At 45.2% G+C, this 22,182-nt stretch overlaps 1 protein-coding gene across 1 annotated transcript in view; it reads left to right on the top strand.

The window, feature by feature from the left end:
- The window catches only part of LOC144477517 (uncharacterized), a 159,945-nt gene that overhangs the window by 58,864 nt on the left and 78,899 nt on the right, over nucleotides 1-22,182 (top strand). The window contains exon 3 of the mRNA XM_078195244.1: nucleotides 16,862-17,070. Coding sequence (XP_078051370.1) covers nucleotides 16,862-17,070 — 209 coding nt within the window. The remainder of the gene's footprint in view (nucleotides 1-16,861; nucleotides 17,071-22,182) is intronic.

The raw sequence follows: 22,182 nt of genomic DNA on the forward strand, positions 1-22,182 counted from the left end.
AACGCCGTCCGCCTACGAGTTCACTCAACCAGTTTCCACTTTTAAACTACGCGCGGAACTATTGTATTTTCTTATGATCAGCGAACTGGAAGCGTTCGCTTCACCGATTTTCTCTTTTCCCTTCCAACGGTCGCCTGCCATTGTCTTCGATGCACAGGGACCGTTTCTGCAACTGGACAAATATTGGCCTTAAAATACACGCGAATTAAACGCCTGTAACTGTAGTTTCACAAATATATATATATATATTTACATATATAGACGATCACGCGAATCGTTGCCTAGCTATGCATTTCATATTTGTTAAAGCGCCAAATAAAACAATATTACCGCGGTGCCGTTATTATTATTAATATTGACAGAGCAATTTGCGAGGGTAAATATCCATCGTAGGTATAAAGATAAACCAAATGTTGATTTTTCGTGATAAATTTACACATGCTAGAGTATCCTATGTATATTCCCGACAAATACAAAGCCGATTAAAAGGAACAGAACTATGGGGAAAATTTTGTCAAATAGGATAAAATACATTCAAATAAATTCTTTTTCTTCTTAACCAACAATGATACCTTAATATTTGATTTATAACATTTGCGATTATTATTCGAGTACGTAAATGTTTCAGTTCTTCGTCTTACAGCTAATTCACGGAGCAGCGTAGCTCAGCAAAACGTAGGTCAGCTGGACAGAATGTATTTCGAGAGAGAGAGAGAGAGAGAGAGGGAGAGAGAGAGAGCTGCACTTGGCAGCGTCGAACTGTAGACCGACTCGGCTCGTGTCCCGCATTTTTCTTTCGGCTATCCCGACCTTCTCCGTTTGTCCTTTTAATTGAGTATTTTTCAAAGACCTCTGTATCAAAACGACGCGACGGCCAGCTTATCTGCGCCAACTCGAACCGGAAGCGGACGAGTAACTGGAGAACTGCAACGAGGCGAGCCCGGTGAACTATCATCCCGCTTCTAATCCCGAGTATACCTCGTTGCCGAGGTGGCAGCCGTGCCGACGAAATGTTTTTCAAGTTTACCGACGGAATAAGAACATCTCGCGTCGCTGGGGTGTGCACCTCGTACATTTCGCGGTCTCCTTCGTTGCCACTTAACTAACTAAACGAGCGTAACAACTTGCCGAGTTTTGCTTTTTTCGAGAGCAAGGCACGCCCCGTTCCAAACGTCACCGAAACAAAAACTTCGCCGCTCGTGTCGCGACACTGTGGATCCACTTTGCTAACAGCGACACAGGTTTGACAAACGACGTTCGCCTTTTGTCGTTTATTGCTTCGCCCCGCCTCGGTAATGCCCAAGCATCGAAGGAGAAGCCGGACTGTCGATATCGCTGTAGATTCTTTAGTGTGAAAAGCAACGTCCCCATATTCCCTACGCGGGGAAAAAAAAGCGAAGTACGAGTTTCAACGGTGACCAGCATCGGATCGTAAAATCGTCTATTGAATTTGTTGGATGCACGATTAAACTCGTTTCGGGACTTACGCAGCCTGGAAGAATTAGCTTAAAAGGGAATGCAATTAAACGGTTACTAATTGTATCACGGAACGTCATTACTCGTATAATTTAGGACGAGCGGGGTCGTATACGCCGAAAGGTCCCGCGCGATATAACGCTAATTCCGTTTCGTACGCGCGCAGGCAAAATCGTTCCTGTAATTTTTGCGTGTGCAATAACATTCTGTTGATTAGTCGGAATTACACCGCGCCGCGTTGCTTCTCCGCGATATTAACCACTTCGGTACGAGCGTCGACTATAGTCGACGGCCACAGATGAACACGCACAGCCGAGTGTCGACTATAGTCGACGGCCGTGATATGAAAGCACACGGCCGAGCATCGACTATAGTCGACTATAGTCGACTGCCAAGAACTTTTGCCTTATCTCTACAATTGCAGTGTTTACGTCCAGAAATACACATAAATAAGCTTTTCTCGTCAAAGATCTGTAAAAGAGCAAAACGGATTCACTGTCGATGCACGAAGTAGCATGCGAATGGTGAGTGCCGGCTGTGGGCACAATTTCGTGGCCGATGCGCGCCGTACCGAAGTGGTTAAATGCCCGCGTGTCTGCTTTTATTTTTATTTCTGCTTGCTAAATCGGATCCCGTTCAATGCCCGCCTTGACAGCGTTCGCGCGTAGACGCATCTGTTATCGTAAAGTTAATTGCCCGAAATTTTACAAGCTAACAGTCATGAAAAATACAGCGTTTCAATTCTCATCTTCTTCGTTCTTTATTAGCTGATTTAAGGATGACTTTTATTTAAGCCGGATAAATATAACATTACGCGTAACGGGGACGATCATTATTTTCTTTGAGTTACGCTGGGAGACGTAATAGCATAGACGAGAGAAGATCCGTATAAAAAGCACGTATGCCGTCGAAGAGAAAGTAGCTCGTAGAGAACCTTGGAAGTTTTTCCGACGGAACTCCTGATAGGGCCGAAATTCTGAACGAACCGATATAATAAGGTTGATTAAGTGTCAGCGGGACTCCCGTCGTTTATCAATAATGAAATTGTCCCCCCTCTTGATGGGTCTCGATGTCAAATGTAACCGATGATCCTTTATTAACGTTAACGCGGAGTTTATCAACGTCGAGCTAAGTGGTTTCTTGCTTAATCCTGAAGTTTTCGGGGATAACGTCGTGGGGGCGGAGGGATACTTCTTTGAGCATCCTTGAAGACTGCCGTAATGGAGTATTGAACGGAGAGGGGAAATTGGATATGTATATAGAAGGAAAGAAATTTGATCGCGCCAGTGAATCGAATTATACACATATATATCCCTCTCTATAGAAAATATATCTCGAGAATACTATATCAATAGGATTGGATTACTGTAACACGGTGTGCAACGTTTCCATTGGAGACGGGAAACGGTTACAGTTCTACAAATTAATAAATTGAACAACTTCAACTAGGCCGCCGGTTTCCCGCGATCGATACGAACTATTTTTATTGCCCATAAACGTTCGCAGACTAATTAGTAAAATATTCAGAGCGTGAATAATTTCTGCAGCACGAAGGTCGAACCGCGAGTCGAATGAAAATAATTTCAGCGAATCGAAGCGGACGCCGGTAAAAAAAAACTGTTGAAATATTAAAATATCAATCGGCAAAAATAGGAGCCCCCCCCCCCCGGCGTGGAAAGCGTAAGATTTAACGAGGGACTTGTTTTGAACTTTCAATTATCGGGATTGTGTCGATGGAAGCCCGAGGAAGTTTCAACCGGGGAAACTTCGTCCCGCAGTTCAATAAAATTTCAACTTCTTGAAAGGAACACTTCTCTTTGCATTATTGGAGTTTTCGAGAAGTGTCCTTGGATAAAACGAATTTCTGGTCGATCTTCGACAATAATGCCTCGAATGCCTTTGACAGGCACGACAATAGAACTCTCGCCGGAGGTAGAGACAACGCGAATCGAATTGAAAGAAACCAGACACAGCCGGGGCACAGAAGGGGGTACCGTGGTGCACGTGTAATGTTTTGTTAGCCCCGCGATAAAAATATTGACGGCTCCGATAAGAGACTCGAAGTCACGTCCTTATCAATGGGGAAAACTCGAATGGATGGCAACAAATAATTGCGTCTGGCAGCCTGCCCCAATCACCGTGTATACATATGTACCCTGTGCCACATTATATTCTGCCGGCATGCACTTTTACACGCATACCACGTTGCATTATTCTTTTGAAATCGTGCGCATCATTTCAAGACCTTCTTTTCATTTCTTCCTTTCCGTAGAGTTAACACAAAGCTTCGTGCAAATCTTTATATTGGGTTGTTCGGAAAGTAATTTCGTTTTTCCCAAGAAAAGACTTAATTTTTTCACAGCCAACTTCACGCTTAAGCTGCATAATCATTATATAATTGGACAACTGATACAGTAAATCTTGTTTGCCAAAAATTTTGTTCGATTCTTTGCAATAGTTTTTGTTTAGTAATCTATTGTGTTTCATTTCCACCAAGAAAAAAATGAAACGACTTTCCGAACGACCTAATGCAATATTAAAAGCAATCTAAGCTTAGTGGGAGTAAACTGTTGTCAGAAAGAGCACAGTTTTCATGAATATTTGAGTATGTTGTCAAGCTATCGAGGAAAGCATTTATTTAATCGCGGAATGCAAGAGTTGTCGGTATTGATCGACAAGCTCCTAATGAGCAGAGAGGGGTTGTAACTGTTCATAATGTAGCGCGGTATTAATGGATTAGAATCTATTCCCAAGTCAATTTCTAGATACTATATCTTGACCCTAAAATTATACTGCTTAATCTGTTTAGTATCGTGTAGACGTTTAAAGAGAATGGACTACAGATTCGATGTATTCGCGAGAGAAATAAGTAGGTCGAGGACAAAACTGTGAAGAAAAATATGAAATATATCTAAATAATAGAATATTTAAATAGTATCAATAAAAATCTAAGTAATAGAGTATCTAAATAGTGTAAAACACAAAATCAGATATCCCTATACAGTTTAGAATTATTCTTCCAACATGGCAATGATTTTTCCAGTTCCACGTTCTTTCAGACTTGCCCAGAGAAATGAGAAATCACCTAATCGGCCACAGATCAGAGACCATGCATCGTTAAGAGGATCGCGGTAGCGGTCGCGCGAATGAAATTCATCGAGTCGACGAAACTTTTCTCGGTCAGCTCCCCGAAACGAACTTTTCCACGAAGAATCATACCGTTTCCAATTGTGCTGAAACTTCCATCTCACTCTATAAATCCCGAGTACGGCGATGTCTTAAAAAAAAAACCGGAAAGCGAGTACTTCTTTCTTTCGAATCTCTGTCGGTGGAAGAAGAAAATGGTGTCTCCGCAGCGCGTCCTCGAACCCTGCGCGCTCGCACGCGAGGTCGCCGCCGCGCCGGATTACGAAGAATGGAGAATTACAATTTTCGTTCTCGCTCGCGTTTTCGTCTGTCCACGGATTTGCATGCGGACACTATGCGCCGAACCGACCACGGCTGGATCCGTGGAAAAGTTTCCGGCATCCGGATCTCGGTGAAACTATTTCGAGACGCGACGAGCGGCGGCGGCGGCGGCGGTGGCGGCGGCTATTGTCGACGAAAACATTCGCGACAACGTTTTCATTAGCCCCGCGTGCCCGATAAAAAGTCACTTTCCGCTCGCCCTTTCGTCGGCGAAGCAGCTAATTAACGATCAGAACAACCGCTGTATGGAGCCGTCGACAATGCTCTCCTCTCGGGGTCTGGTGCGCTTCGACGAGCTCTGCCCCGGGACAGCGGAGCCGGAGAAACAGCCGAGCGAGAGCACGGTTTACTTTAAGGTCTCTTTCACCCGCCGCGTACGAAGTCACCTACGACCACCCCTGCATCGTGCGCGGCCCCGCCCTGCCCCCCTACCCTTCCCGTCGCCGCCGCCGCGGCCCGCGAATGCATCGTACGCGAGCTAAAGCTGTCATTTGCAAGCCCCTTAGAAATGGAAAAACAAGGACCGCTCGCTGCTCTGCGGTTCGCTGAAGTCTATTGCCGTGCCGGGGATTCAGAGCTTCCCGTACCTAGATTTTACAACTTCGTTCCGCGTCTATCGACAAAGGTGTGAGAGAGTGCTTGGACTTCCATAAGACGAGGTTCGATTGCTCGATATTATAAATTATCTTTCAAATGGAAATCGGCCAACTCTGCTCGAATATAATGTGAAACGATGCGAAAGCTACAGCCGCGCTTTGCTTGAATATTTTTTAATTAAACGATTCGGGCAGATTTCTAATATTTCTGTCGATTAATACTTTCAAGTACTCGATATATGATAGAACCTCCACGATATTCGAGAAAATTCGTCGCGTTAATCTTCGAGCTGTGTTTTTGCCAGGAAGAGTCGAAAGGTGGGAAGAACAATTGCCCATTACTCGCAGCGAAGACTGCTTCGAAACTTGTGAAGTTTCTAAAAGACCGTGACTCTCAGGTTGCCAAGGCGTCGATGTAAAGGTAAATGAAAGAATGAGCTTGATCGGTTCGATGGGCAATCGATAGAATGCAAAATTTAAATGGTATAATCGAGTCGTTATCCTATTTACGTGGAGAAGGGTTAAATACTGTTCCCGGTTGAATGTGTTACCCTTATTGTTGGAGACCCGTCCGATATCTGATAAACTCGGTGGAGGGTGGCTACTTTAGAATTATCTGTTTGAGCACGGCAAACGAGATCGCGAAAAAGTGGGAGCGGATAAGACACCGCGGTCGAGCCGATATCTCAATTACTGACTCAGCATCGAGGCTTTCTTATTTTTGCAGCCTCCTGAAATTATTTTTTAACCAAATCGTCTTGATGAACGCGAACTCGACCTTTTTTTCTACTCGTTAGGCGAGTATACGACGAGAACGTAATTGTCAGCGGGGTGTAATTCGGTTACTAGACTACGATGGAACTGTGTATCGTTGTTATTAATTCGCTGAATAGAATGTACAACATCGAATACGTGAACAAAGAACGGTGAAAATCAAACAAATATTTCAGAGGAAGTAGATTTTTCATAATTACGTATCGCACGCGATTACGTACGTTTGAGCAGCAGATATTTTTTCTGGCAGCTAACGTACGAGACCTGTTACCCATCTCACCAACAGCCGAGCTTACGATGAATAAATTATAGTCGATAAACGTTGGCAGCAGCGAGAAGCCAATTAATATGCACGCGCCCCGGTCGATGAACGTTGGCAGTGGGAAGCCGATTAATGCGCTCCCGGAAGATATTACCAGCGAGTAAGTGTATTTATCGTTATTACAGGACGCGCGCGCGCGCGCTGTCTTTCCGCCCGTGAATCCTGTTTTCTTTTTTTTCCCTCCCCCTTCATTCCGACGTTCTCTAATAAAATCCCTTCGAAACGTTTCCGCGCGTTGCCCGTAATAAAAAGGTCCCGCAATTTTTCGCGCAGTCGGTTTAATCGTTGTTGGCCGCGCCCGTTAATAGCCGTAAATTGCGACATCGGCGTTAATGGCTCGCGGAGGTGGAGAAAACAGCTCGCTATCGCCACTTATCAGCGGTTCAGATTCAATTGGCAGTCGTTTCGACCGGAGGAATGATATTATTCGCCTGTGTAGCGGCCCGTTTCGCGTTCCGCGAAAGCGATAAAGCGGAATTGCGGCGCGTATTCAAAAGGGAAGGGAGGGGAAGAAGAATTGCGGCGGTCGCAAGAACCGCGCATTTTTCACGACGGCGGAGGTGTCATTAACGTTCGTTAAACTTAAAAGTTCGCAGGGTATGCGACAGCCTCGCGCGTGTGTGTCGCGCGCGAGAGCCAGCCGTATTTACGTACCTCTGTTCCCTTTTCCGTGTACACGTGATTTTCATCAGCCGGCAAAGCCAGATCGTATCGCGAGCCCCCTCTGCGTGCCGCCGATCTCGAAAATAGAAATTTCGTCGCGCACGTATCATTCCGATGTGTGGTATCTATTGTACGCGGCGAACAATAGCGACAAATTTTGGGCTAATTGCGGCTTTCTGATATGTTATACACGGTACGCTCGTACGCCAGACGTTTTCCATTTATGCTGATTACGCAATATATTGTTCGAATACGCGAACGTCGATCTATCAATCAGCCGCGCATCGTTTAAATATCGTCGGGGAAATGTTATACGGGAGAACGAATAAGAATTAATTGTTTATTGGTCGCGAATCATGTCGGTTAAGTTATTAGTTGTTATAAATTGTAGAGAAATTTCATTGATCACTCCTTACTCGGTGTTTAATATTTTCAGATATCATGTAACATTAGGAAATCACAATCATAGTTTAATAGCAATATAGATATGGTAAAATGATTTATTAATTTTGTCGACATGAAAGCTGCAGCTCGTTTTATACATTTTCTACATCCTATGCACATTCGTATAAACTATTAACACGAGTTATTTGTGTATTAATGGAATATCGTAAAAATTGTAAAAAATTGAACGTCCGTGATGCCTGAAGCAATCCCGCTTATCCCGATTCGTTGGTCAAATAAATCACGAGCAGAGAGAGAGAGAGAGATAGAGCCGCTTCATTTCGTTAAAACACAGACGTCAAAAACATTTTTTTCTAATGACACGTGAAGAATTCAAATGAAACGAGACGCCGCCCACCCCATGAATCGACGCTGGAATTTCTCGCTGGAAAATTCGCCATTCTCTCATTGTCTACGAGAACCACCGCGAAAATTTATTCACCCTGGTAGCGTAATAAATTTCGGTTTCGAATCTCTTTCACGCAATTTCTACGGTCTTTTTCCAACCCCTTGACTTCAAAATGCGTGCGCCGTCGAAACTTTAACTTCCACGTAGCATGCTCGAAAAAACATTGTATGCGTACACGTTGAATGTAAACGGTTTTATAAATACCATTAGCATTGCAACTCGAATAAATTAGAACGGTCCATTAAAAACATAATAAACCGTAAGATGAAAATACAGCGTGCAATAACAATGCACCGAGAGGTGGCGGAGGTGGCGGGGTACGGCAGCACTGCAAGCAGGGAAAACAGATCAACATCGGGGTACATAAACGATCCGGCGGTGAATATGCTAGCTCGCAGCAGCAGGGAAAACATCAATACGAGGACGCAAAAATGGCAACGCGATGGCTGACTACATTTAATTGGCAAAAATCCCGTGAAATATCGTAATCGCGCGAACACGCGTGCGCGTAAACGCGACATTACGCGGTTTGGTAGGCAACACTTCTAAATGATTTCTAATTAAAGCTGGATATGTACTTGGTACAATCGAAACGCGTCTCTGTTTTACGTAACAGTAATCGAAAATGCATTCCATGATACTTTGCTGACCCTGAGTTTATCGGGTCTACATGCTGACGCGGTGTTTCCCGCGTCGGTCGCGCTGGTTATCTCTCGGCTACCAATTTACATCAAGCTGGAAAACGCGGCGCAATGTTGTCGATGCCTGCAAACAAATAGAAATAGTCGACGATCGTCGGACATATGAATAAAATATGACAAACTCTGTGAATGTTTTTTTTTTTTTTGAACGGTACCTGTTTTCCGACGCAACACCGATGCCAGAAGGCCCGAGCCACCTAACTTCCGTCAGAGTTCCACTCGACGTAGCTCAGGCGCGCGCACCACAGTAATTATTCGTGATGGATTAGAACGACGCTCTTATCAACAGATTTCCGCATCACCTATCATCGCTTTACTTTTGCAACGACGGAGCAACGACGTCGTGAACTAACTTGGAACCAGTACAAGCAACACGATTCAAGTCATGTGTATTAATTACCAATGAACGGAGCATAATGGTGTCGTTTATGGTTAGAAAGGAGTAGAAATCCTCAGGCTACGTGTGAGAAATCTTACAGTATCATTCTCGACGACAAGAAACGTCAGGATTCGCAGCATTTTCAGAACCAAGAATAATACCAAGCTGCTTCAGAGACTCAAAATGGAGTCGGAACAAAGTTGGTACATACTCGCTACGGCTGCTTTTCTATCAACGACGATTTACTCAAGTAATACGCAGCACGCTCGCTCGCTAGCTCCGCGAGAACTAAAATGAATCAGAGCAGAAGGCTCCGTTTCTTCCAAAGTGAGAAAGACGAGAGAGAGAGAGAGAGAGCCAGAAGCTACTGACTCGAGAGTGACGCGACGCGTACAATGCTTGCTCGCACACGAGTCTTAGAGCCTCGCAGATCTAAATGTTCGACGCTTTCCCACGAGGAACGTTGAATCAAAGTTCCTCCCTCCACCCCTGACTCGATCGCTTCTCCACCGCGCGCCGCACCCTCAAAGATGACTCAGGATGTCTTACATACCGAAAACAGGTAACGCAAAATTCGAGGGCAAAGGGCTAATCAAGCCACTCGCTCGCACGCATTGCGGAAATATAGATTATGTATTTTTCGAGGGACGATGATCCCTCGGCGAGTGATAATCCCTTCGCGAATAATAATTCCTCGGTGGATGATAATCTAACAAACTTAAATTAAGAACTCTAGCGATGTATAGGCGCCTTGGGTGCTTCGGGGACGCTACCCCCCATGCTCACTTACGGGAATTCCCCGCGAGCGAGGTCCTGCAGGACCTTCGATCGAAGGAATATACGGATCTCGACGAATTCGTCGGAGCACTAGTCATAATCAGAGTCGCTATCATTTTCAGAGTTGCTATATCGTAAAGGATATAAACGTGGGCATCTTGGAATTTGATTGTTTAATTCATTTAGAATTAAGAGAACAAGAATCAATTATATTCTGTAATTTCAAAGAATTCATTAATTTATTCTGCTGCTAGTGGTTCGTTTGGGATTTTTTTGAAATGGTACGATTTAAGGAGAGCTTTAAGATGATTCGACCAAATTTTTTTTGTCAACCCTTTATCAAGGCCAGCTTCTGTTTTTTATAGGTTGACCAGAATTTTTTAGTGCCCGTTTTTTAGGGGATGCTGCGAGCAATTCCACCGGCATCGTAACATACGGTTCTTTTTTTTCCGATTCGGAAAAAGATTGTACGTTCATCCATAAAAAAGTCTTTGCTACTCCGGCAAAGAGGCTTGATAAAAAAGTTAGGCCAACAAAAAAATTGGGTCAACAAATTTCGGGAAATCGGCATCAACCCATTCGCAAAGGGAACGGCGAAACGCGATGACCGTAATCGTGAAGTCACAGCCTTCTAAGCGATAACGATATTTAAGAAAAACGTTCCAGCTATGGTCTGCTAGACTGACCGATCTATCCTTTAAAAAATATTCAAATCGTTTGATGGAATTCTAAAAAAAAGTTATTGTATTTCAAAGGATGCCCGAATATTAACGAGAGACGGTGTATTTAGGTTGTCGGAGCACCTCTCGAACAAAATTGAATATTAAATTCAAACTAAGTCGCGAACTTATAAATATTTAAATAATAACACGCGAGGGACAAAAAGGAAGATAGAATAATAAACAAATCGACGAATGAAGGCTTCGCGAATACGGAGTCCCTTATAAATAAAAGATCGGACACGGTATACCAGAAGTTTTTTCATCCTGTCGATGCGTCGAATTTATTCGGGAACGTCCGATATTTGTTATTAACGCCCGGTGGAGATACTCGGCGGAGAGGACTGTACCATTTTGGGGAAGAGCCGGGAGGAGGATCCGGAACTCTCCTCGAGGCACCGAGTGAAAAATTCGTGCTCTCCGTTTGCCGGATGGACTTGGACCGGAAGTATAAGAGGAGGATTCGATCGTTCCCAGGGGAACTCGATGCTGTACGAGCGGCATATTGTCGTTTCACGGGTCTGAACTTTCGACTTTCGTGCCGCGCGGCGCGACGCGGAACGCAGTGAATCAACCGGACGTAACAAACAGATTTCGCGTCGTGACAATGCAACTCTCTCTCTCTCTCTCTCTCTCTCTCTCTCTCTCTCTCTCTCTGTGCACATGCTTGGAAAAAACTAACTCGAAAGTTTTTTGCCGGCGCGCCGAGCGCGGGACAAGTTAACGAATTCGCCAACTTATTACGGGAAGTTCGACGGGCTCGATACGGAACGGCCAACAATGGCCACCGCCGCTATTCTGCAGCGATTTGTCACGAGCCGTGTGTGCTTATGGCACGCGCGGCAACGCATTAAAACGAAAACTTGCCGGTCGAGATGCTCGCCGTATATACATATACGTATAAGTCGATACTAAACGATCTGTCGTTCGGGGAAAAACCTTCCGCAACTTTCATTACTTTATTTTTCAATCAGCATTTTATTCTTCTACACTCTTCGTCTAACTTCTAAATAAAGTAAATAAAGACGGTACATGAAACAAAGACCCTATTAAAATAATTATTAAGACGTTCTGTGCCACGTGTACCATCGGTGGTACACGCTTAAATAGCTAGTCAACGCGTTAAAAAAATATTTTACGACAAGTTAAAATCCCAGAAATAATTTTCACCAAAACAATAGATCCATATAAAGTCTGCTTCCTAGTTATATCGACAATAATTGATAAATAAACGTAATATATTGATTTATAAAGCTTCAGTTGACTAGAGAGAAAAGTTGACGAAATACAGCTCGGCACGGAACGTGTTAAGAAGGATTCAAAAATATGTTACACGCTTTCTCCATTGGCAATAAAAAATAAACATACTTGGCGTTAAAGAAATAAAAGCGACAAGATCCAAGGTGAATTTTAGTAAAGATAGCGGAAACCCTTTGCCCGGTGACGACGCCTGGGAAATAAACGCGAAATGTGCAGCGCCGGTTTTAACAGGCTTCGAATACACAGACATCCCGAGCGACACCTGTAAGTATCAACTTTACGACGGGACGAGCCACGTTACAGGTGCCACGAGTTTTTTTCTTCCTTTGGGAGAATTTGCGAACAGTACACGTTCCCTCGGTCGATACAGGGCTACCGTCCCATAAATTCCGCACAGACACGCATATTACCTTTCGCATTCCTCCATGCGGCACGATAAGTTCGTCAAACTTGCCCTTTAACCTTGCCGAAGTTTCAATCCTGCCTCCGGTAAATTTCCACGGAGCGAACAGTTATCCCCGGCGTGGCGGTGCCGTGACAAATTTATGCGATTCGACGTAGTGCTAATTCCTAACGCTTCCGCGGGATCCGAGGGCTCGCCGCGAAACAAGTCGATCAATTGTGTAATTTTCCATTTTTCTTCGATGGGGTTATTATGGGGGTCGAGGAGCTGCGGACGGTGCAGCTGCGAACGGAGCTTACGTAAATTGAACGGCACGCAAGCCGGAGCCGCGGCCGCAAACGATAATCAGAATTGCAAAATTTCCCTCGCGGAAACCGACGGAGAAGAATATTCCCCGCGTGCTCTTCGGCCGCGCGATATATTTTACAAGTTTAAATGCACCTAGACGCCGCAAATAAACGTCGCTGTGCGAGGCCGGAAACTGCGCCAGCGACGGTCTCTCTCTTCCTCTATCTCTCCTTTCTCTCCCTCTCTCTCTCTCTCTCTTTTCTGTTTTAGTAGATCGGGGTGCACGGCGAGCCGCGCGCCCGTTCGTCCTTTGTATCGATGTGAAAACATTTTGTTACCCGGGCGAGACGTTTTCATTAGCGCGAGTGTCCGTGGCGCGGACCGCGGTAATTTTACTATTGAATTATTTGATGACCCGGACTTCGCCGAATAATAAACCTGATTCAAGCCGTTGAGTTATAACCGTGGGAAAATTTTATTGCCACGTTGTTTCGTTTCTAGAACGCCAACGCGCCGAACTCTGACCGCTATTCGTTACGACGATGGAACTATTTGTTAAACGCGTTTCCACACTGCCGACTAATTTTGTTTCTGACGAACGAACCGCCGTTAGCTGTCATCGGGAACGACGGATCCGGTGTTATCGTGTTCCGTTATTACGACCGAGCAATGCGAAAAGACTTGGTTAAATAGTTTAGAGTATATGGAACGAAGGAGTGAAAGCTTCGAGCGGTTTATCGAACAAATTCTGGGAAATTAAATTTTCTTGTGGTTTATCGATTATATTGATATCGATCGAGTATCGATTATATTTCAATTACTTCCCGCTTACGAACTCTCCACAATGTCGATCCATTTCCAATTCCCTTCCAATTCTCTTCAATGTTGATTCATTCTACAATGACGTGGTTTCTTAGCGGGTCGCTTACTAAATTCATTCTAATTTGAATAAAAAAGAATGTGTCGCCGTTTTCGGTACACTCGGGCCGATATTATTTTTACAGAAAATTAGTTCTTGAATTTCAAACGTTTAATTATACAAAGTAATCGATGCTGATCAAACACAGGACTCGCGAACAGTCGTTTTCAGTAGGATAATTACTGAAGATAATTACAGGAACGTTATCAACTGGAGGAACATTTTATATAACACAGCGCGGTGAATCCAATTAATTTGACCGTTTTAGTAGTCGGCGAATGTAATGAAATCTTTACCTTTTAGAAAAATAGGAGGCAGATTTCGCATTCGAAATTAATCCTTTCGGTGGATCGTATTCGCCTTATCGCGCTCCAATTAATCCGTTCGCAAATCAAAGCACCTTTTCGCCAATAAAATTAATCCTTCCTCGCTGCAAAATTTTTCAGGATAACGTAATATGTGTAATATATTATTCTTCGTTAGTTTTTGATTTTGGAAAAAGGTGAATAAGAAAGGGTTAATTTTCACATTCAGAAAATTCTGAATTTTACAATTGACTTTCTGGCGAACCGATATTTATTAAAAACTCTCAGGATATAATTTGTTGTATGCATTCCGTCTGATGTTCCGCGGTCGGTAGTATCAACTCGCCGTGCAGAAGTCGCCAGCGAACAAACAAAATAAAATTAAAAAAAAAAAAAACAGACGATAAAGAGCTATCAGGACTTTGCAATTCTGATTACGGTCTTTTGCGGTGGCAAGCAGAGCTTAATTTCCTTAGAACGAGGTTGTCAGCGCGCTACTCGCTGCATTTCGAGTTTGTAACCACCGCGAAAGCTTCGCCGCAAACAGCCACGATCAATGAAAGACAAAAATATATATCTATTCAACGAATTTCAATTGTTCTTACGAAATTCTTACATAACTTTTAATACGACATAACGGTATGATATAATATATAATGCTTTATTCTTTTGTTTCACCGCGAATAGGTATCTCAATATAAAATAATTAATCACAGTTTATAAAATATTTCCAGAAGTTCAGTGGCAATTCTTAATATTCGTGCCAATTAACCCCGGGAAAGTAAAGTTCGTGATTACATTTGCACGAAGCAAGTTCTTTATTAACATCTTGCTCTTTTACATTAAAGCAGACTCGTGTACGTGGAAAAAGAATTTTCCTTCTCTTCTTGGAAAATTATTAACGAGAGAGTAGCTGCAGCCGGTATAACTGTGAAATAATATGTAAAATAGCAAAGTGCCGGCGATTTCAAAGTTAACATTAAAGTTACAAACTATCGGGTGCGTTGTGCACGGCGTCAATTACGAGAATGTTATTTATTTATTTGGAAGAATATAAAGCGCGTCCACTCCGATTCCGCGTTATCTGTGTAACCACGGTGTAACGAAGAATCGTGGGACGCGTCGCTCGAAGAAAGTAATTAGCTGCGAGACGGGGGCGAGGTGGTGCATTCAGTGACGCTGGGTACTTTAACACTGAAACGGGTCGCCAGCGTTAAATGTAGATATATCGAATAATGCAGCGGGGAACTAGTGGGAGGCGAACGGGAAGATTGAGAACATTGCAATCCTCAAAGGCAGTCCTTAGAAACTTTCAGCATACGCCATGTACCTGCCTACATTTTCCAGAATTCCTTTCAGTTCGAAATGAAAGGGGGGAAAAAGCTCTTCCAACTTCCCGGATCTTGGCCTTTGTGAGCGGAGAATTTTCGTTTATTTTTTCTTTTCCCCCTCTGTGACAAACGTCGCCTAGACCCCTGCTGCACGGGAGATCGATGAAAGTATGAAACCGTGTCACGAATTCGCTACAATGTTGCCGCGTTACTTAATTCGACCCTAACAGCCCGCTAATCGGTAGATTAAATCCATCTTGCCAGCGACGCGCGCCGCTAACAAGGCAACCCACATAATTCGCGCAGGCCGATTTTCATAAATCTTACGCGAGCCAGCCCGCGGCAAAGTATTTCGCCTTTCCTTGTTGTCTAAAATCGTTTCTATTAAACAGGAGCGTTCAATCTCAGTGGTTAATGGTCCAACGTCATTTAAATCGCAACAGTTTATTCAATTTAACGATCTTATCCCTCGAAACGATAAAAATTAGAAACATTTGTCTGGATAATGCATTGAGGTAAAATTTTAATTCTTTTCCGCTCTAAAGACAGGACGAAATATTAATTAATATTAAACCTAACCGCTACAAAGAGTATTTAGTACAGCAGTATTCAACGATATTCCATATTTTCCTAATTGTCAATTTCGAACAAACATTTAGAAAGTAGTATTTTAGTCAGCGTCGATATAAAGACGATCGGTCGATGTTTCATCGAGCGAACGGCGAGATATTCGCCCTTCGCACCGTCTGTCGCAAGTCGTCGCGGTGACCGCGATGGAGAATTCAGGAATCCCGCGTCCCGCGGTGAAATAATACGTCCGTTCAAACATCAGCCCGGTGTTTTACGTGTTTCACCGGGCTCGGAATCGCCCCACAGAGTTTTGTCCCCATTCGTGGCTCGGCGACATCCACCTACTTCCGCGTTGCCGGAAGCTACCACGTAATAAGAGGGTCTCATCCTGCAGCAGCGACATCAAGGAGCAGGCAAAGCTCGGGCCTCTGTTTTAATATGAATGGCATATATACTGTTCAATTCCTCCGGGCTCGAATAGTTCGAATATCGTCGATAATCCGAGCGAACGGGTGCGCGCGTCAGCGAGAAATACAAAAAAAAAAAAAGGGGACGAGCTGGGAGACAGTGATAAGGGGAAGGGGGAGATTGGGAAGTCGTGTATGCGGCCGACACACGTGCACCGGTTGATTCGCGGCGGAAGATGGCGGTGGGGGCTCTGAAGAGCAGATTCGAGTAACGGGGGGGGCTGGCGGACGGGGTGGCGGATAGACTATGAGCACGTTGATCGAGGTTATGGCGAAAGGGGGGCAAAGGGTGGAGGGCCGGGGCGAGGCGGCGAGGCGGCGAGGTGGCGAGGTGGCGAGAGGAAAGCGAGAAGAAAAATGCATGTTTGTAAAGGTGTGTTCGTGTGTGTGTGTGTGTTGGTGGGCTCGTGGATGGTTACTGAAGAGAGACGTGGAGTGGGTTAGGCGGCGGAAGGGAGAGGAATTGTCATTCGGTGGAATTGCAATTTCTCGCTGACGCGTGCTGTGCAACCTCCGGCGCGAGGAGTAAAAGCGGACTAATGATGCACACTAGACTTAATGCTCCGTTCCTGTTCTCATTTCCCACAAAGGTGCGAGCTGCCTGCGGGATGTCAGCCTGGAAATAGTTCCGGAGGCAGTGCAACGTGGTCAGAAGGCGATTCTACGCTGCCATTACGATCTGGAGGAGGCTCCTCTTTACTCGCTCAAGTGGTACCGTGGCAGGCACGAGTTCTACCGTTACACACCGAGCGAGGTACCGGCCACCAAAAGATTCGACATACCCGGCATCCACATAGACGTGAGTTCTCAATGTTATCTTTATTTCTCGGTTCTAATGCCGCTCGATGCGCGCGGCCGATGAAAATAGCTGCGACACGACTTAACGCGACGACCATTTTTGCCAGCACGAAGGCAACTCGGGTACCGCGTGATTATTTCATTGAATCGTTAGATTCTGATCTCGTTTAACCCTTCGAGCTACGGTCTCCGATGTTTTTATCGATTTCGAAGGACAATTTTTCTTCATTTTGGATAAAAATATTTTTACCTCGATCATATAACGTTTGCCTTAATTTCGCACACACCTTGCCGTCGCTCTGTTCATCGTAGAATAATTTATGGAAGTAGAATCGTGTATGAAAATTCATAGGCCACCAATTAATATGCAAAATGTGAATTTTCTCTGACGTTTAAGCTGGCAATGATACCGCGATAATTTCGTTCCTGCGTAATTCTGTATTTCGTAATTTCTGAAATTTTATCATTCTACTTTCATAATGAATACTTTTCGTGCCGATTACGAAATCTCCTAGCAAAACGATATCGCCAAACCCCAAAAAAAAGATACAGCGACGCTATCGAATCCGTGTAATGTCGATGCAGTTCTGCATTTCAGGAATTCACTTGCCGTGAGAAAACGCATAAAAATCCGTCGTCCATAAATCACTGGCTCGGTAGAGTGCGGTTACCGTCGCGACACGCGCGAATAACAAAGCTATGTTTACGTAAACGCGGCTGTCGAAAAATTCGTCGGGAAAAATCCGTGAAAATTCGTCGACAAAGGAAGCGGGATATCCCCCCCCCCCCGCGGGCGCGCGCGAGAAAGAATCCTGGCGTGAATCATCGGGATGCAAGTAGCGGTGGAGGTTACACGCCGGTGTTCGCCTCTCGCGGCGCCAGATACACGGAATTTATCACATTGTGCGCCTCCGCTGGATGCTCGTTAACAGCGGGCCAGACCGCTGTAATCGGCGTAAAACAGTCCGCTTTTATCATCATTGGTACACTTCCGTACGCGGTTCCGCGGGTACGGTTTCACGCAGTTCCGTAGCACGGTGGTTTGGAGGAAATCGATGGAACCGCCTCCGTAAGCACGCGTTTACGCGACTGAAAACAAGTTCGGCTGGCCTGTTGTTTCGGGGTGGGTCCGATGAACGATCCGTAGAGAACGCCCCGCGATGCGCACACGGCTTTTACGTTCACCGTGGATATGAAACCTTTCTCTGCCGTTGGCCCGTGTCGTTGCCGTTGCCGCTGCCATTCGCGCGGTCGTTGCCTATCGCTGTTGCTATCGCCATTGCACGGAGATGCGCGCCCGATGGTCTCGCGCCCCTGGCCTGTGAACGCGTCGACTGAAAAATATTGTTCGCGTGAAACGAAAGGGGACGCCGCAACCGGATTGTTTCGTTTGGTACGGCTACCGTGAAACAGGTTGATTCGGCTATGCCAGGATTTAGGTCCGCGAGCATTGTAATCTTTATTTGCTTATCGGCCGTGCACGGCGCTGGGCGCGACGATTAAATTGACACGTCTGCGAGTGAAGTGAACCGCCGCGAATCTCTGTTTATTAACGGGAAATATCGTGCGCGTTCTCAGCGCGAAGCTGGTTCTCGTCTTCTCACGAAATAAAGAAACTGGACATTTTCAACACACGTCGTTAATGTTTCAATAAAATATCATTAGGACTTAACACGTTCAGGATATAGGTAGAACTAATATAAACAAATATCCGAAATGATTCTATCGCTCGTTGCTTAGTTTCCTCCGCAATTCCAATTCCACGCGCATGTGCGCGACCCCTCCGCTTTCATCTTCTCGTAACGCGGCGCGGCATCTTCACGACAAACAGGTCATTATAATAAATCACATTTCAACAGGGGAGATTATGCAGGTTTTTCCGATCTCGTCCGGCGTTTGAGCTCGCTTTCATCCGCCGACAAAAGAGCGAGCCCGATTCATTCGCTAATAGCAACTTAATAACAAAGAAAAAGCAGGAATCCTCTAATAACCATCCTTTTTTACCTCGGCGACGATGGCTAGATTCTTCCTTGCATTGTGAGCACTCGGCGACACATAAATTAATGAGGAAAAACCTCTCTTTTCATCTCCCTTTCCTTCCCTCCATCCCCTGTCTCTCCCACCCTCTCTCTCTCCCTCTCTCTTTCCTTGTTGTATTCGATGGAAAAACCTCAAGATACTTGTAACGAAAGACAGACTTTAATAATGAAAGTCGAGAACGGTTTGTTACCTATCAGACCGTCGGCGTGACGCCATATGGAGTCACTAATTTACTATAGCGCTCTTTTTACTAGTTGCAAACAAAACTGTTTTTTTTCTTATAAATCGTGTTAGAGGAAAGGGAACTATTCTAGAAGGTACAGTGTAATATTAGCGACCCCATGTTGGCATCGGGTCGGCAGTCGCGAGGTTGGTAAGGTTCCACCGCAGACGGGTCTACGGAGTCGCAGAAATGGAATATTATGTTTACTAGGATATTATGTTTACAATTTAATAATAACAGATGACATTGAGACTGCGGATACGAAGATTACTTTCTTTGTCTTTTTTGCCTCTCTACCTCCTTCACTCTTCCTCTCTCGTCCTATCTCGCTTCCTCCCCGATTCGCCGCTTTTTTCTCTCTCTCTCTCTCTCTCTCTCTCAGTCTCCCGTATTTCTGTCCGTCTCAATCTCGTGTTCGCCCCCTTCGTCGCCCTCCTGGGCATTCCGGCGCGCGCGCGCGCGCGATATCTTCTCGCCCGTTTAAACTATATCGTTCAAATCCCCGCTAATTATGCATATTTTGTTTTTCCGTTCTCCCGATGAAACGACCCCTGCGCGCCCCGTATCGTGCCCCCCGTATCGTCGACCTTATCGTGCCCCGGGTTCCCCCGCCGCTATCACGACCTGGCCGCGCCACCGCCGTGGCTGTCCCAGCTTCATCGTGCCAATTTACCCGAGTGCCGGGTAATTCCTGATAAGATGACGATTTCCTCGGGCGGCGGTGTTCCCTCGGCTCGCAAAGAATACATTCAGCCCCAAAAAAAAAGTACGCCTTTTGTCGCGACGTGCCCTGCGTCGATATTAAACGCTTCCCCACGGCTGGACCGCGCCGCCGGAAAAGCGAACGCGATCGCTTTCTTTCCTTTTTTTTTTTTCTTCGGAACGTGCAGCTGCGACCTCTGGATATAGTTAACGAAAGAAGGGGGCGGAAAGGGAAATAATTACGGGACCGGGGAAACACGGGCGCGCTCGGAAATGCGATACGAGAAGACGAAAGTAAACCAGCGTTCTGTGGAAGGAATGTTGCCAACGTGGACTGGCCACCTAATCGCATCCGTTATAATTTATATTGTGCAATGGCTGCACATAAATGTTGCATCTGCCGTTTGTTTCTATGGTCGAGTCCCTTCGTAAAGTCGTTCTTCCGACGCGCGCGCGCGCGCGCCTCAATGGAAACGCGAATACGCCGCGAAAATAATAAGTCGATGACAATGAAACCGATTCGTGGAAATCAGGGGATATAATGAGAATGCATAACTCGATGCAGAAACTGCGCCCGGGAAAACTGAATTGTCGGTCAATTCAGGGCTCGTTTTATACGAGTTATATATATGTATATTATAAGCTTTTATACTCCTGTTTCGATTATTCAATATCGACTATGATTCCGGGACACAATCGTTAATAATGGTTTACGGATTCGCAGTCGGCGAATATACCGCGAGAGCATGTCAGATTATTTTACCGGTACAACGGGATATTGTGCCAAGATACATTACAATAGAATTAACATAATGATATCTATATAACCGTCCAACTTTACTGATAAACGGTGAACGTATCGCCGCCGCTTTATTGATAGACAAATATCCATTTCCCGCGTTAATTTCCTCTATCGTTGATAAATTGTCCAAGAACCGAGTATACGCCGAGAAAGAGAGAGAGAGAGAGAGAGAGAGAGAGAGAGAGAGAGATGCGTGCACACGGTTGAAAAATCGCGGATCGATGCGGCAAACAAGCCGACCAGAAATAGTTCCAAGACACATCTGTCACCGGATATGTTCGAAAACCTGTTCAAAATTCGAGGGTTTGCGCACAGCACGCGCGATATATAACGCGGCACGACCTGCATGCTCGCCAGAGATACGGAAGATTTCTTGCGCCGATATGCGCATTTTGAAATTCAGATTCCGTATCTGTAACTGTGCTCGAGATATTTAAAGTCGATCCCCCGCAATACGAGTATATCTCGTTCGTGCTACGTGAAAAAGTTTCGAGCAAAAGTTTCAGCAATTTCATCGATAATTATTCCCGATAGATCTTGCGCCGCGTGGCCGTTGCGTATCAAAGTCAGCCGTGGTCAAGGGGTTAATAAGAAGCGATCAATTCCGGTTCTCTCAGCAACGGACACAAATTAAACGACTCACGATACAGCCTCCAACGATTTAAAGAACAGTGCCGGTACATTGTCGCAGATGTAGGTCGAAATGCTTCGTTCAAAGAGTCCCGATACACTTCACAATGCACAAATTCCAGCTTACTGTTCTTTGTCGCACAGCCGTACCAACAAAAGCTGTACGCTGCTTCCCCCCCGCACGAACTTGTAACAAATAAAAAGCACGCGTCCCGCCCGAAGAATAGCACGAGCGAATGGATTTATTCCGGCCTTTCAATTTATGTCGAAACTGAAATCCGCCCGGCGGTCCGGTGACCGAGCGAAACCCATTTTGACCGGTTAATTAAAACATACTATCAAAGCGCTTTCATAATTACCGTCGCCATTGAGTGTTATTTTTTTATCAGTGTTTTCTCGCGCAAAAGCGAAAAACAGAGGGGGGCACGGACAAACGCGCAGAGAGACACGGGAGGTGCGTAGAGTGGGGTATGGGGGAGAAGAGAGAGAGAGATGGAGATATAAAAAGAGAGAAAGAGAGAGAGAGAGAGAGAGAATAAGGGTAGTAGAAAAAGGGGAAAAGAGAGGGAAAAGCGGCGGCGAAATAAAAGAACGCAATGAACCGCGTACGCGCTTAATTTCGCGCAAACAGTCGAGAGACGCGGGGATATATATTCGCTGGTTCGCCGCAGCCATGCGGAATTTAATTCGAATTATAACCGCGCCAGGTAAATCGA

Source organism: Augochlora pura, chromosome 2 (assembly GCF_028453695.1).
Source record: "Augochlora pura isolate Apur16 chromosome 2, APUR_v2.2.1, whole genome shotgun sequence".
NCBI classification, from domain to species: Eukaryota; Metazoa; Arthropoda; class Insecta; order Hymenoptera; family Halictidae; genus Augochlora; species Augochlora pura.